This window comes from Sinohyriopsis cumingii, chromosome 19 (assembly GCF_028554795.1).
Source record: "Sinohyriopsis cumingii isolate HCF-2022 chromosome 19, ASM2855479v2, whole genome shotgun sequence".
NCBI classification, from domain to species: Eukaryota; Metazoa; Mollusca; class Bivalvia; order Unionida; family Unionidae; genus Sinohyriopsis; species Sinohyriopsis cumingii.
In genome coordinates this window covers 48,586,628-48,603,679 of record NC_142979.1, presented here as the reverse complement: position 1 = coordinate 48,603,679, position 17,052 = coordinate 48,586,628, and the positions used below count along the sequence as shown (strand labels likewise).

The following is a 17,052-nucleotide window of genomic DNA, read 5'->3' as shown; positions in this document are numbered from 1 at the left end:
ATTATCAATAAACACCTCTAAATCAACAATTCATTCTTGTTTTAATTACAATGTACATTGTCACAACAACCACATGGCTATGCAGTGTTATTTACACGGTAATTAAACATGCTTAGCGCTTTGGCTATAATTGAAACCAGATTGAGGGCAAGAATCGACAGAATAGGTCAAATCAGCAAGCCTGCCAGTAGGGAAATGAGGCTTTTTTTAGGGAAATGAAAATCTGTCAACATTTTATTGAAGTCATTTTCCATACAAAATTTGTTATAAGGACAAGAGATCAATCCCAATACTTTTTATTCGAACTCGCCGATAAAGATAATAGTCGGGTATATCATTGAATAGATTAGTAATAAAATGTTAATTATATCCAAGTCCAAACAAAACAAACACTAAAAAATAGTATATATATATATATATATATATATATATATATATATATATATATATATATATATATATCCGAATCTATTTAACGGAGTCCGTGACTTTCAAACTTACGATAGAAAATGACAAGTTTGTATAAGTTACGTTCATAACTACAGGTAATAAAATGAACTACAACATGGATGTGCTTTCAGTTATAATAAAACAAGCATGGACTGTTTATTCAGCTGTGTCAATTGATAACAAAATATAGCAGTTCAGAAGTAAAATCACAAGCATGTTAGCATCGGTAATGCAATTTCACGATTGCCGGTAATATGGAATATCATACAACGATACCATCAATATTCATGCAACTGGAAGTTACTAGTATAAAATACAAAGCCAAGTTATTGGCTTGGCCTCATCTCATACTCCGAATCGACTTATATATGGACAAAGGATGGAAAATTTACAAAATTGGTCAATTCGACTTATACTCCGCATCGACTTGTAGGCCGGAAAATACGGTAACCTCTCATGGGTCGGTGGTTCTTTCTGGGGTTTTCCCAGGTTCTTCTTCCACCATTAATACTGGCCATCATGCATGGTCTATCGTGTGCTGAAAAATGGCATTAAACCCCACAACAACAAAAGTTATACAAACATTATTATGCAATATAATTAAACTACCTTAAATTAGCCTACTCATTCACAATTTAATCAAAGATAGCAAGGCATCCAAACGAAATGAGTACATGGTTAATGGAAAGCTTTGTTTCATAGATACAGTTCCTTATGCAGAAGTTAGTTCTGTAGTTTGTCGTGAAAAAAAAAAATATCACTCTGTGATTTGCTCCAGCATGAGAAGCCTCACTACAACAGAATCATGACATTAATATTTTACTAAAAGAACAATACAAGAAAATCAAGTCAATGGTTGTTTCATGAAATAAATGTCCAAAGTTTTTGAAGAAAAAAATCATGCTACATATTGTCATGTGCATGTGATGGTCAGTTGGAGAAATGTTGTAAATGACCTTTCAGAGTTTGGGTATCTTGAAAATAAAGATAACTTATACACAAATCGATTCACTTCATAAAAAATGCTTATTATTGGCAAGTTTTCAGTCATTAAACAGTCCTGCTAGTCCAGTGTCTTGGTGTCTTAATTTATTTGGAGGCCCATCAGTAATTTGCACCATTGCCTACAGTGCAGTGCATGTTTTTTTTTTTTCACCCATTGTGACTTGAGTTATTGGAGTGGTGTACCACAATGAAATCAAGGTGTGAAAAAAAGGGGAAAAAAATTAATCATTCAAATAATTTTGCACATGCTGGAGATATCAGTGAGTGATGAGAGGACGCAAGACATCCATCATCTCTGAAAAATAAACACTCCAAGCCGGAAGGTTCACATATATGCTATAATAACGACCCGAGAGCAAAAGACACCCCAAATATGTTTCCACTAATCCAACTGACCCTATTTCTACTCAGCCACCTTAATAGTTTGCTTTAATTAAAAAATGATAATTTAAAAAAATGGTATCATTGACAGACTTGGATAATTTGCAGCAATTCAGAACATACAACAAAATATATACAGCATGCTCTGATGAAACAAATATGGCATACTTATATATATGCTGAGCTTGCCCCAAAATATAACAGTTCAAGTTATAAAAATGGTCCAATAAAATATACAATGTTTTGAGGAATTTGCATTATATTTACCTTATGAATATTGAGCATTTGTTTTCTTTTAATCTTTCTTTGAACCCTAAAACCCTGTATCAACAATTAAAGTTGGCAAAAATGAGATCTATGTCAGCTGTACATGTGGATGTATACAAACTGTACATTAAGAAAATATGAAGGACTAGAATGCAAATAATCAGAACCCCCTCCCTTGCAGATTCCCATGCTTATGAATTATGAAGAAAATGTGGATGCCACACCTAATTAGTTCAAGCAACCTTTTCCCATTCAATGACAAGTAATGTACATATGTTTTGCACAATAGATAATATGTATGCCTATATCATTTTCCTATTTTTAGATCAGTCACCTGGTATCAGCAACACTATTTACACCTGAAGAACAGGATAAAATGGATGTGTGCTCGTATATATCTGTTGCTGTGCCCGATGAAGACACAAGCCTGGAATGGACTGCGTATAATGTGCTGTTGATGGGCAGACTTATGCTTAGGATAGCAGAACTGCAGGCACTATCAAAGTTCAAATGTGCACGTAATAGAATCTGTCCATTCCCAAGGAAACAGCAAGTCAGATTAGTATTGCACATACATGTCAGATAAAACTGTTACAGAAAGTCACATTTGCTGAGAAATAAAACCCTGTAAGTATTCATTAGGCTCTGAAACATTACTTAGAAAATACATATAACTTTGAATATTGAGAATCAAGGATGATGACTGCTATTTCAATTCCTATTGTACAACAGGGTACCAAGTTATAATTGTACTACAACAGAAGGACCAGTGTGGAGAGAGACAGAGACAGAGTGAGAGTTAGGAAAAATAACCATTAACTGCCAAGCTTTTTGAATTCACTGCATACTGTTAACTAGCAGGATTCAGATGTACAATAATAACACATCCAAGATCAAGTGTTTTTTTGAAAAAGCAGAAAGGTCAATTCGGGATAGGTAAAACAAATTGTTCACAATGCATCATAATTTTGTTGTTGTTGTTGTTGTGGAGTTTAATGCCATTTTTCAGCACACGATAGGCTATATATGGCGGCCAGTATTAATGGTGGAGGAAGAACCCGGGAAAACCCTGGAAAGAACCACCAACCCACGAAAAGCTACTGGCAAGCTTTCTCACATACCCACATTGGCTGAATCCGAGACTCGAACAGGAGGAAAAATGAGTTGAGATGGCAGTGATCCGTAACAGAGAGTGCTTTAGTCTACTAGGCCACTCGGGGCCCCCAAAATCATCTTGCCTAAACAGCATAATACAACATGAGCTGGTCTTCTGCTGCATTTTTCAGAAGATCTTTCAAAATACATCCTCTGACACAATATGACTATAACAGAGATTGGTTTCCTAATTACTGGGGTAACCTATCTACTTGAAGTTCAGATTATCTCCACTTGTACTTATTTCCTGATATATGTATAAAATGAAAGCAGACATAAAGTAATGATGCACACAATGTTCATCTTTATAAATCCATCAATGGGCACTATACAAGCAGCCAGTGTAATAAATATGTCTTATACCAAAGGATGTTTGGATAAGGTTGCTCATGAGAGCAAAATGAGTTGCATGTGTTATAAATAGAGTGTTATAATGAGGGAAGTTCTGATAAGGTTTTTCATGGAGCCAGATAAGTGGCACTGAGGTTAAACATCGAGATGACAGCTTGCTGAGCTCGATGGAAATCACGTGAGAGCTCGCGAGATTAGGGGAAGCTATTTCGTCATAACATTGCCTATGCTAGTCTGGTTCCTTATTTTGTATGTTCCTGCGTTGCACTCCGCTATACGAATAGAAGAGCGCAACACAGGGAGTAAACAAAGCGGGGAACCAGTCAATGCCCATGCTCGAAGTATACACGATGCCACCCTTCGTCCAATGCATTGGATATTAAATAAATCCCGATCGCATTATGCGAATCCTTTGCGTCAAAAAAACGCATGGGAACAAAATGTTTGAGTCAATTTTCTCCAGCGTGCATCCCTGACTCACAAATGTGCCTAAAGGGAAACACTGCTGAGTGTTCTCTTCTTTAAAGGTTCAAATATGATAACCCTAGTAATCTTTGTAAAGTGAGACCAGCTGTGTGGCTCTAGACAAAAAAAAAACAAACAACAACAAAAATGGTGCACATGAGCTGTTAGACTAACAAGTAGACCTCTGATTTTTTTCTTTATTAACATACTGGTACAGTGTGATACCACTATAACACGGTAGTTGGGAGCCACAGAACCCGACCATGTTATAGACCGAACATGTTATAAGCAACCAGGTCAGTTAGCTGAAGAAAATGATGCATGTACCCCAAAAAATTGCAGAGGGGGTAGGTAATAAACGCAGGCAGTAAAATACGTGCTTCATCAGCACAATTACCATCTTAATTGATGCATATTAAATGAGAAATACACCTGTATTGAAAACAGAGAAGGCATATATAATAGTTTACTTTATTTAGAAAACCACGAATTGGCACATATACAAGAATGCTGCTTATAAATAAATACGTGTCTAATATATAGCATCAATAGAGTATCAACACTGTGTACTCACCTGTGAATCTCATCATGTACATTGAATCCAAAATACATGTGATTCCATCGAAAATATGCACACAGATTTAAAAAAACATTCAATAATTTTGTCACTGCTTATTCCGCTACATTCAGAAATGAACACAAAAATGAAAGTTAATGTTGTTTATTTAATGTACTGTTGTAAATGACCATATGTACATCTCTGGGTCTTAAAGCTTCTGAATTCAATCACTGTAAATATCAGTACATTTTCCCACCCAACCGCCAGTCAAAGCCTTTGAACTTGCCGTCCACCTATTGCATCATGTTCTTTTTTTACGTACTCTTATAACGGATTTTAGACTTTTTGGCCTCAGCTCTAAGGCAGACTGGTCTGAACTGCACACAGGTAGGTGAACCTTTGCAAAAAGTATGATATGGTCGGCATTTGGAATAAAGAGTGGTCTTAATATGAAAATGATGGAACTTTTACCCTTCTGCTCATGTGCGAGCAAAATAACCACTAGAAAACGATGTTTCTAACACAACTTGGCATTAGGCTAATGGAAAATCTCTTGGATGTCAGTGTATTAGCATTTATTCAGAAACAGCCCCCAAAATGTGTTTCCTACTTGCATTTCAGGCGAAAATGACAAAAACCTCCACGGGTTAATAAGTTAAAAAAAAAACAAATCTTGCATATCTGGCATTATTTTAATTTTAGCACTCATTTTAAGGTAGGTAAAGGCACTACATACTATTTAGATTGCATTTTATCCTCTTATAAAATACACGCTCTACATATACATTTATAGAAAGAGAAAAGATTTTACTATTTTTTAAGGTATTTTTGACAATTTTAGCTGATGTTCATTGCCTGAAATTGAGTTATGAATTAAGTGGGTCAGTCATGTAATCCAAACTGGAAGATGCACTGCCAGCATGATGGAAATAGTAATGACACTTAGTGACATCATTATCAAGGCTTGAAAATATATTACACTGCAAATTTATCGTCTTTCGACCAAAATTGGCACACCTTACAGCAAATTCATACCTTTTCAAACACTAGAAACATAATTTTAATAGAATTGATCACCAGCTTACAAACTGGGCTGCTACTTTGGCCATTTTCAGAGCCAACCTACGTTGTTATAAATACGGCTTAACCTTTCCCCATCTTTTATGAAGTGTCGTTAAATATGGTCTTTTTAATCTGCTACTTGGTGTTAAGGAACATATATCCGTGAAATTGAAACAATGGATAGTAATGTGCATATTGCATTTTTGTTTCACCTCGATTGTGCTTATATTTTGAAGTAAATCAAAGCGATGTGAATCCTAATGCACAATCATCGGCATTGACTCCAATTACCGTATGTAGGAAAAAAATCTAAATAGATGTTTTAAATACCTTTTTTTTATTGACTCATATAAATTTACTAATACTTTAATAATTATTTAGTTTAAGGTATTATAAAAAAAATGTTTCTATTTTTTTTTATTTTTTTGCCAATTTCCGTTTGTTGAAAATACTGTTGATCTCCGAAAGTCGAAAATTTTGACTGGTTATATTTAGATTTCAAATTTTTGAACAGCTCCTGGTGTAATATCTTACAGTTGTTGTGGGGAAAATATATAAATTATAATAATGAGACTATGATAAATCCAAAGAAGGTAAAGTTACAGCTTGAAAATGCGTCTTTCAAAATACCTTGCGCATAGTTACATATCTACTTGTTGGTCTAGCGAGCTGTCAGCCTCTGATATCAATAAATATACAGTTGTAATCTCGCCTTTCACTCCGCGTCCCATCCACCTACCCCACCCCTTATGTAGCACATTTACCGAAAGAGCAATACACTTATCTCACTTTACATCTATTGTACAAAGCTGAGAAAATTTTGTGCAGATATCATAAAGCACGAATATTAGACAGGCCTGGGACATGACTGGATATCTCTTATGAAATTGCAAATTTACCTGTTCCTGACAAACACGCCAACGTTGCAGTCATATGGAATAACATTTCTTATCCCGGAAAAATATCACTTAAAACCACAAGGCCTAACAGACATTAACTTTGTTAAGTGAATGCATTTTCCTCGTTCTGTCGTTTCAACTGTCATGGCCTCCGGTGTCGACTGAAATCTCGTGCAGGTGCTTGCGAGATTGCTCGAGAATCGAGATGGCTGCCTCCATGCAAATGAAAAGGCCTAAATTCTAACCTGGTCAAAGGTCCTGTTAATTTAGAACACGAGGGAACGACCAGAGTACCTGGCTAGCGAAGAACTTTGTGGCAACAATGAGTCTCAGCAAAGAGGACAACGAAAACATTCTGGAGAAATTGTTCCAGAAATATATGAAAAATCTTCAAGAAAGACCTGTGTTGACCAAAGCATGTACAAGGTAAATAAAGTGAAACTAAATTCTAAAATACCCAGCCGAAGTAGCACTCGCCATCTTTCATATTCCCTATCTGCTTACTTTTAACATACATCATGCTGATCTGAATACATTGCTTTAATTTTCTTGCCATGTTTCATCTTTTTGCTTTAATGACCTAATTACCTCGTTTGTAGCATTCTGCTCTTGTATTTATCACATCATACTTTTGGTGGATGATTTTTATGCATGTTTGGCTTATTTAATGTTTGTATGTTGTATTACCTGTTTATTTTTGCCTGCCTGTATTTGTGCTTCATACTAGGAATAAAAATAAAAGTGTTTCTGCATGAGTATTATGTTTTTACAGTATTTGTGTTAGTGTGTCAGTGTTAGATACAAGAGACAAGACATTTTATTTAACTTCTGTCTTCTGGGTAACATGCATAGAACACTCTCTTTGGATGAGCTATTTTTTTTACCAGCATATTAGATCTGTAGATATGTTATCATATGCATTACAAGTTGAAACATTTTGTAGTCATATGTATGTATAACACATTTGCAACATATGTCAAATGTATACCCATGTAGATACAAGTTCTTTTGAGCCATGCCATGTGACTACAGTGTATATAATATCTGATGTTGAAAAATTTTTTCCTTTTACATTCTTGATTCATTTATATATCAACCCTCTCTACACCTTGGCATATCAAGCAGATATTTCTGAGGTACAGGTCTTTGGATGATGTGGCAACCCATCTCATCCAATCAAAATTAAGTTGTTCAAATTTGAACAATGTTCCTATATGATTGAAACAAGGGGAGCATACAACTTGAATGGACTGATAAATAAGCAATTTTACACAGCCAGTCAGTGTTTGCACCAATACCTTTCACTCAAATTCACCTGTAATGGCTTCCCTCTGGTACGCAATCATATTTTCAGTGTTAAATTTACAAAGTATCCTATTTAGGTCAATTGCCTCCATAATTTGTGGTCTGTGTACAGTGCACTACGATAATGGTTAGTTGGCATTACATACTAAGGGAGGCAACTTATGAAATCGAATAGATATCGCTAGGACAAAGCACCATTATATCTGTTTGATCCACTAAGGTGTAGATAGGGACCTTGGCTAGCAAAGATAAAGTTGTGGTTGACATCATGTGAATATATAAAATAAAAATTCAGTTACCTTTTCATTATTTTGTCATGGGGCCCCGAGTGGCCGAGTGGTCTAAAGCGTTCTTCGTTACGGATCACTGCCATCTCACCGCTGTCTGCGTGGGTTCGAGTCTCGGATTCGGCTAATGTGGGTATGTGAGAAAGCTTGCCAGTAGCTTCTCGTGGGTCGGTGGTTCTTTCCCAGGTTTTCCCGGGTTCTTCCTCCACCATTAATACTGGCCGCCATGTATAGCCAATCGCGTGCTGAAAAATGGCGTTAAACCCAACAACAACAACAACAACAACATTATTTCTCATAAAAAAGATGCTCGGTAAAGAATGTACTTGCAGCCACAAAAAAACTAAATTGTTATATCAGCATGCATGTAACTGTGGATGCAAGTATACATTGTACAGTGTGTTGCATGTGCATCATGTGTTATGATGTCAGGTTAAATAGATTATCTTAACTGATGGAGTAGTTCATATGGTGTTCTACTAGCTTAGCCATATCCATTTGTCCCAGGATAGTCCATTTTTCAAGGGTTAGTATAAAGTTCATGTATAGTCTATGTCATCATTATCAAGAGCATGCACTCTGTGCATTATACAATCAGTAACCTAATGGACATGCTCATGCAAGTCGACTTTACCATAAGTTATTGATCTATATTACTTATTCCAGTGGCTTTGGTTTTATTGGTGCTGGGTAATGTTGTATTATAGTTATTGTATCACATGGTAAATAAACATTCCAGAGATGCCATCCTTCTGGAAATTTTGCATGCAGAGCCATCACATGCTTGTGCTGGATGAAATGGCACGCCACTCTTGATACGGCCAAAGTTTACATGCAGTCATTACTTTTATCATTTTAGAAATCCATTGTAGAATATTTTACATTACTAGCATGAACTGACATAAAGATTTTAATTTTCTTTCTGTCTTTTTATTTTATATTAAGATTCATTAAAATTACTGTAGAAAAGCTTATATTATGCAATTTAAGAGAATCAGATTAAGAACAACACAATAGCATGTATATATATATACAAACTGGAGGAGAAAAACTATTTACCAAAACAGTAGATGTAGATTGAGTATTATATAGAAATATTTCCACATCTCTAAAGAATTAATAAATGTTATCTTGTAATATACTGCACTAACATTCTTTGTTGATTGGACAATATTCTTGGTAAAGTGGAATTTATAAAGTGTTTGTACAGTTGTTATTTTGGGAAATACAGGTAGATGTCAAGGAGATTGCTTTTATTTGTGCTAAGTAACCTTGTTTATTTCAACAAGCAAGATTTTTTTGGTGAGTTTATATTAAGTTACTATATGAATAGTTTTAGACTGCAGCATGATAGTATTGTGATATGTTGATACATTGATATCAAATTACCTTTAGATTTGACCTACTTTTCTTTCAGTGACTATCTTGCAGGCATATATTTTGACCAATTTTTCTTTCAGTGACTGTATCTTGTATACATATATTTTGACCTACTTTTAATACTATCTTAAGTTTCATCTGCTTTTTGAGCTACTTTTCATACTCCTTTGTGTGTGTGTGTGTGTGTGTGACTATATCTAAAATATATGCCTTGTTTAATCACCTACTTTTTGTACTTTAGGTCACTATATCTATAGCCTGTGCATTTGCATCTGCTTTTCTCATTCCATTGACTGGATCTTGAATCAGTACATTTTTCATACCATGCATATTTTGAAGTTATACATTCTGATTTGTTTATCATTTTTTATTGAGAATGCATGTACTTGTAGTTTGAATAAAATTCCATTATAATGCCTGTTTCTTTATCTTTTTGTTTTATTTTGACTCTTGATGTCACATTCTGATGATAATGTGTTAAATTGTCACATCTTGAATCAGTACGTTTTTCATACCACGCATATTTTGAAGTTATACATTCTGATTTGTTTGTCATTTTCCATTGAGAATGCATGTACTATAGTGTGAATAAAATTCTGTTTTAATGCCTGTTTCTTTATATTTTTGTTTTATTTTGACTCTTGATGTCACATTCTGATGATAATGTGTTAAATTGTCACATCTTGAATCAGTACGTTTTTCATACCACGCATATTTTGAAGTTATACATTCTGATTTGTTTGTCATTTTCCATTGAGAATGCATGTACTATAGTGTGAATAAAATTCTGTTTTAATGCCTGTTTCTTTATCTTTTTGTTTTATTTTGACTCTTGATGTCTCATTCTGATGATATTGTGTTAAATTGTATGCTTAAATCCATCTATTCAGCACTCATTGGGACTAACAAGCACTAACCGGCTAAATTACAAATTCCTCATCTCTTGACTGCACAGTACTCCTGCTAGAATGAAATAGAGAAATGCTCCCCCCCCCCGCCTCAACATTGCCCTTATTGGTTTTATTTCCCTTCCTCTCTGCCTCTCTCCAGATTACTAAAACACAATTTTTTAAAACTTAATTTTTAATTTATTAGTTTTTTCTGTTTATTTAAAGTATATGACTGATACATTTATTACTTCTAAGAAAAGATGACATTCTGAATTTCAATTGTAAGACATCATTGAATCAGATCTTTTTATTTCAAAAGTTCCCCTGATGCTCTGAATGCTCATTTTGCCCTATGCTCTATAAGCAATTCCAGGATTGAAACATACGTGTGGCGAATTCAAAATGCGAATGCCGTTGATTTGGGTTTTCAGTGCAGGAGATGTTTTTATGGACAAATTGAAATACCAGTGCAACTTTCTTCACCCAAATTTAAGATCAGTTTCAACATTTTTGCTGAGTATTCAGAAAAATTGAAAACAAAAGATCAAAGAGAGGAAAATATTGTTTTTAGAAAAGGTGTTTCCACCTTTCAAGGGAAAACAATGAATGATTACTTCATATACTTACTTGTAAGTTAGGTCCAACTGTAAATACTATTATTCAGATAAATGTTGAAAAAGAAAAGATCAAAGAGAGAAAAATAAAAATATTTGAAGAGGTATTTCCACATGTTTTGTTTTGTATGGAAAATGATGATTGATTACAGTATATACTCTCAACTACAAACAACATAGACCGTGATCTGTAGTAATCAGAAAATCGATTGTGAAACTCCATAATTGATTGTGTGTAAAGGGAGACTACTTCCTTTCAGTTTTAGGCAAAACACAAAGGTTAGTAAAACTCCAAGCCACTAAAGCTGATCTGAATTATTAATTCCCTTCACAACTACAAATATAAAACCACACCATATTCCATAGGTGCAAACTTTCATAATTTGGAACATATAGTTATGATTATATGATTAAGTTGTTAAATTCTTGAGTTAATAAATTTAAATACATTTTGATGATTTGTTTCAGTTGAAATGTAAAAACCTTTGTAATATTTTTAAATAATGACAAACAAGAAAACTGTGTCCTTCTATACTTTAAATTATAGACACGTCACATATGAATGAAAGAATGTTGGGAGATTGCAACAGTATTTTAGTTACATATGGTTGATTAGCCATAAAAGTTTGCTTTGATTTAACAGAGTTGTAGAAAAAAAAATAACACAACACAGTAGAAAAAATATTACATTATTATCAGGTTAAAGTATACATTTCATTAAAAGATATTACTCCTGTACTTTTATTAACATTTTGAACTCTTGATCATTCATATAACTGTATAAAAAACAAAAATTTAAATTTGCTCTTAGTAATGATTATAATCAATTATCACTTGGTTAAGTGGAACTGATTATCAATTATGAAGTTCTAACTGATTCCCATCACTAGTGAGTGAGTGTGAAACCAATAAGAAAACTTTAATTTCTTTAGCCTGGTTAGATATTAAATATAAACAAATATAAAATGTAATTGTATCCTACTAGTCCTAGTGCCTTGCCATTAAGAGGTGATATTTTATCATATTAGAAAAAAGAAAAGAAACCCATATGGACGGTATCTACGATGCCACTTTGCATGCACAGATTTATTATATTTTTGTTAAAACCAGTGAGAAGTTCAAGTGTTTATGAAGTTTTGATTCAGTTGTCTTTGGAAAAGATGTAAACATTTAGTTATGTACTAATTTCTGATTTTCCTGACCACATCATGTGGGACATTTAAAATGCAAGAGAAAGTTGTTGTTGTTGTTGTTGTTGTTGTGGGGTTTAACGCCATTTTTCAGCATGCGATAGGCTATGCATGGTGGCCAGTATTAATGGTGGAGGAAGAACACGGGAAGAACCTCCGACCCACGAGAATTTACTGGCAAGCTTTCTCACATAACCACATTGGCCGACAGAGGTGAGATGGCAGTGATCCGTAATGGAGAGCACTTTAGACCACTTGGCCACTCGGGGCCCCGCAAGAGAAAGAACTCCTGAGAAGAAAATGTTGAGGTGCCTAGAATAATAACATGTGCTATCAAAAGTGCATCTCCAGCATACCTGTAATGAGGATTCAATTTGAAAGCCTGAATTCTGACTGTTGGTATATGCAATATTTTTTTGTAGATGTCATCATGGAAAATACATAAAAATCAAACCAAGAGAAGAGTTAATGAAATCTGAAAATAAAAATGTTCATACAATATTGTAACAGTATAAAACAGTAATTAATCAGCATTACAGGACCCACATGTTCCTAGTTAAAAACAGGCCAAACCAGCCAAAAGACTTGAACTTTAGGTTGGGTGGTGTACATGTTGTGGGCAAATAAATACTAGAGATATATCAGGTTAGTGTGGAAACAAAAAGAAAGTGACTAAATGAATATCTTGTTTGCAGTTAAAAAATTGTGGTCCACCTTAAAAAGTTGGCTTGAAATGATTGGCCGGAGTTATCCATTGAAATTCCTGGCTTTGTGTGTGTGTGTTGGATTTTAATATAACTTTAAATAGTTTTCAGTCATATTGCTACAATGTCTGCAGTGTGACAGTTTATAGTAATGTCTTGCATTGGGGCATCATGCCACAGAGATAAAAAATCATATGCTGTCCCACCCAATCCTGACACCTGTCCTAACAGTAACCTCATAATGCTGAGTGCTAAGCGAGGCAACTGCTTGTACCATTTTTATAAGTCTTTGTTATGACTCAGCTGGGGTTGGAACCCACAACCTCCTGCATCAAAGGTGGATGCTCTAACCACAAGTCCGTCAGAGCAGTCAATTCATGGTTTTAATATGGTGCCAAGTTACTGTTGTTCAGTTTCTGAAAGTAAACCTATCAAAAATCAAATCTAATTTGATTAAATCTTTATGTATAGAAATGAAAACTAAACGTGATCAACAAATGACATTGGCTTCTATTGTGTAGAACAATATTATTCAGTAATTTTTTTAAATAATTCTGAAATGGAATGCATTACCTGTAGAATTAACAAAGATAAATACTTGATACTGTTATATTAGTGATCAACTCTCACAGTTCATAAATGCTTCAACAAAGTATACAGTACATTTTTTTTTAAAAAATATTCTGCACATTTTTGCCTCCACCCCTTACTCATTGAAAGTCATCATGTTTCATCACTATGTCTTAAAAGAGTATCCTTGAAAAAGTGCATGAAAAGGGTAAAAATATATGTGACCTTGACCATGGAGATTCAAACTTGGCTGATACATGAGATGCCATTGGAATGAGAAACATAAATGGGGCAGTGTTTATTTTTGTATCTCAAACACCTATCATGATATAAAGCAGGAACACACAAACAAAAATCAGAAAATATGTGACCTAGAACTTAGCCTTTAGGATAAGACTGTAAACATGCAATGCAGTATCTTCTAGGAACTAAATATAAGTATACAAAGCTTCAACCATTATCTTAAAAAGCTGGTAGGTTTGAAAGCAAAAGGGCAAATGTGACTTTAACATTAGCTGTTGATCTATGATCTGGACCTTGAAGATTGGACCCGCCAATGGGGTATGCAATACACCTTTTTGTGATGATATATTGTTCTAATAAATTTAATTCTTTCACCTCAAATATCACTAAACTTAAAGAAAGGGAAAGAAAGTGAAGCATAAAAACTAGGATGTTGAAGATAACATCCACAATGGTAACACACCTGCTAATGACAACATACTTATCTACTAAGTTGCATGACTGAATGACTTTAAGTTACAGAGATAAGTGTAACAGAAAACAAAACATGTTGAACCTTGACCTTAAAGATAGCACCCCAGATGTGGTGCATGATGACTCACCTTTTGATGTACAAGTATACCAAGTTTCATCCCTTAATCTCAAACGGCATTAAAGTAATAGAGCAGAAGAGGATAATGCATCTTCACTAGCCATGGTTCTGATAACCCTTTCTACACCTTGGCATATAAAGCAGATATTTCTGAGCTTCAGGTCTGTGAATTTCATTGGATGCTGTGGCAATGCAGTGGCAAGCCACTGCATCCAATCAAACTTAAATTGATCAAATTTGAACACAGTTCCTACTTGATGGAGACAAGGGGAGCATATAACTTGAATGGACTGATAAACAAGTAATTTTCCAAAGTTGGTCTGTGTTTTCACAAGTACCTTTCACTTAAATACACCTGTAATGACTTCCCTCTGGTACATAGTCATACTTTTGATGATAAACTTCCAAAGTATTCTTTTTAGGTCAATTGCAACCACTGTTTTTGGTGGATGTACAGTGCACAACACTATTGGTTAGTTGGCATTACATACTAAGGGAGTTAACACATGAAATTCAATAGATGTTGCTAGGACAAAGCACAGGTATAGCTATTCAATCTGCCAAGGTGTAGATAGAATTATCGGAACCTTAGCTAGCGAAGATGGGGATAATGTGATGGAACACAAATTGTTCAGCCATAACCTTTGACCCCAACATGGTACACATCATATCTTCTAGTGATAATGTTTAAGTACTGGAAGGGAAATTGTGATGGAAATTAAAAACTATTGGTCATGATCTTGATTTATAGAATAGAATCCCCTAAGTGGTATGTGTCATACCTTATAGAAATGATGCTACAGTATACCAAGTTTCATTGCTGAGTGTCAAACAGCTTTAACATTATAAAACAGAAAGGAAAGTAGGATTGATGGATGGACAGAAGCTCAAGATAGTTTGGGATAATGATTTATATAATAGTATCTACTGATCTGGAGTGAAACAGAGATGGCAGAACACTTTTTTTTGGATGGTAGAAAAGAGAGTGTTTAGTTTAAAGAATGTTTTCTTGAATAAATATTGTATGAACCAAGTACAATCTTTAGACTGTTGAAATTATTCCATTTTGAAAGCTCACATTGTACATGTGACACCTGATTTACACCATAAATGTGTTTTAAATTGGCATAAATAGAAAGTAATTCTCCTATAAGATACTAGTAGATGAAGAAAATTGTTGGGTAGATTTTCAATTTATGTTTATTTATGCATTTTCAATTAACGCATACAATACATATGTGAGCTGTACATGAGTTGCAGCACAAATTTGTTCATTAGAAGTGGTATTAAAATGAAAGCGCTTAAACGAAATTGGCATATAGCGAGTGTCACCTGTATATACATTTCCTTTTGCTCCCACAATTGAAATTTTATTACTTGAGAACATAATGTATGCTAACAAGAATATATTCATGTCTGTGCAAGATCTGGAACATTATCATAGCTTTTTCTGCTAAGAAATACTATTATCAAAATTATACCATAACTGCCAATACTTGTGTCTGTGTGTGTTTATATATATGTGTGTATGTATATATATATATATATATATATATATATATATATATATATATATATATCATCATCATCATCATCATTGGCGACTCGGTCTCGAAAGACCATGCGAATAGCGCCCTTGGGGTGTTGCCTGTCTCTGTTGGCAACGTCTGCTGTGGCTGTGCAGGCCTATACGTGAGTGACAGTCCCTACTGCAGTTGGTGCAGACATACTGGGAAGTCTGCATTACTGTGGTTGCTGTTGCGTTCTTCTTTCTCTTACGTTTCTCTGCCACCAACTGGCCTCTCCTCGCATCAGCGACTGATATGCCATTGTTTACCATCAGTCTCCAGGTGCCTCGGTCCTCAGCCAGCTCTTCCCAGCCATCGGGTGAAATGCTGCATGCCTTCATGTCCCTCTTGCACACATCTTTGAAACGGAGTGAGGGGCGTCCGACTCTTCTCATGCCAGTGGCCAGCTGTCCATATAAGATGTCCTTTGGCAGCCTTCCATCCTCCATGCGTCGGACGTGACCCAGCCATCGAAGGCGGCGTTTAATTAGCAGGGAGTACATGCTGTGGGTACTTGCACGCTGCAGGATCTCGCTGTGTGGAACACGGTCTTGCCAGCTGATTTTCAGGATGCTTTTTAGGCACCGTATATGGAAGGAGTTGAGCCGGCGTTCTTGCCTCATGTAGGTACTCCACGTCTCACTTCCATATAGAAGGGTGCTAAGAACGCAGGCCTGGTAGACTCGGACCTTGGTGTGCTCTGTCAGCGCGTTGTTTTCCCAAACCCTCTTTGTTAATCGAGCCATGATGGTGTTTGCCTTTCCAAGCCTTCTGTCCAGCTCCATATCAATCGAGAGAGTGTTGCTGATGGTTGACCCTAGGTAGGTAAAGTTGTTGACTGCTTCCAGGGTGACACCGTTGATTTTGATTGAAGGGGCAATGGTGGTATCTTGCACGCTGACATTTGTTTTTTCCAAGCTGATTGTGAGACCAAAGTGCGTGCAGGCAACAGCAAAACGGTCTCCCAGTCTCTGGAGGGCTTCCTCGGTGTGGGCCACAAGAGCTGCGTCATCTGCAAAAAGCATCTCCCTGATGAGCACAGCTCTCACTTTGGTCTTTGAGCGCAGTCGTGCCAGGTTGAACAGGCTCCCATCAGACCTGGTGTGTAGATATAT

General features: G+C 35.4%; 2 protein-coding genes across 2 annotated transcripts in view; one reads left to right on the top strand and one right to left on the bottom strand.

Moving 5' to 3' along the window:
• The window catches only part of LOC149775661 (uncharacterized), a 38,699-nt gene extending 31,939 nt beyond the window's left edge, over window positions 1-6,760 (bottom strand). Inside the window, exon 1 of the mRNA XM_089943689.1 lies at window positions 6,595-6,760. Within this exon, the coding sequence (XP_089799815.1) occupies window positions 6,595-6,640 (46 nt within the window). The 5' untranslated portion in view covers window positions 6,641-6,760. The remainder of the gene's footprint in view (window positions 1-6,594) is intronic.
• Window positions 6,761-6,781: 21 nt separating this feature from the next.
• Window positions 6,782-17,052, top strand: part of LOC149775660 (peroxisomal membrane protein 2-like) — a 31,556-nt gene continuing 21,285 nt past the window's right edge. The window contains exon 1 of the mRNA XM_089943690.1: window positions 6,782-7,020. Within this exon, the coding sequence (XP_089799816.1) occupies window positions 6,917-7,020 (104 nt within the window). The 5' untranslated portion in view covers window positions 6,782-6,916. The remainder of the gene's footprint in view (window positions 7,021-17,052) is intronic.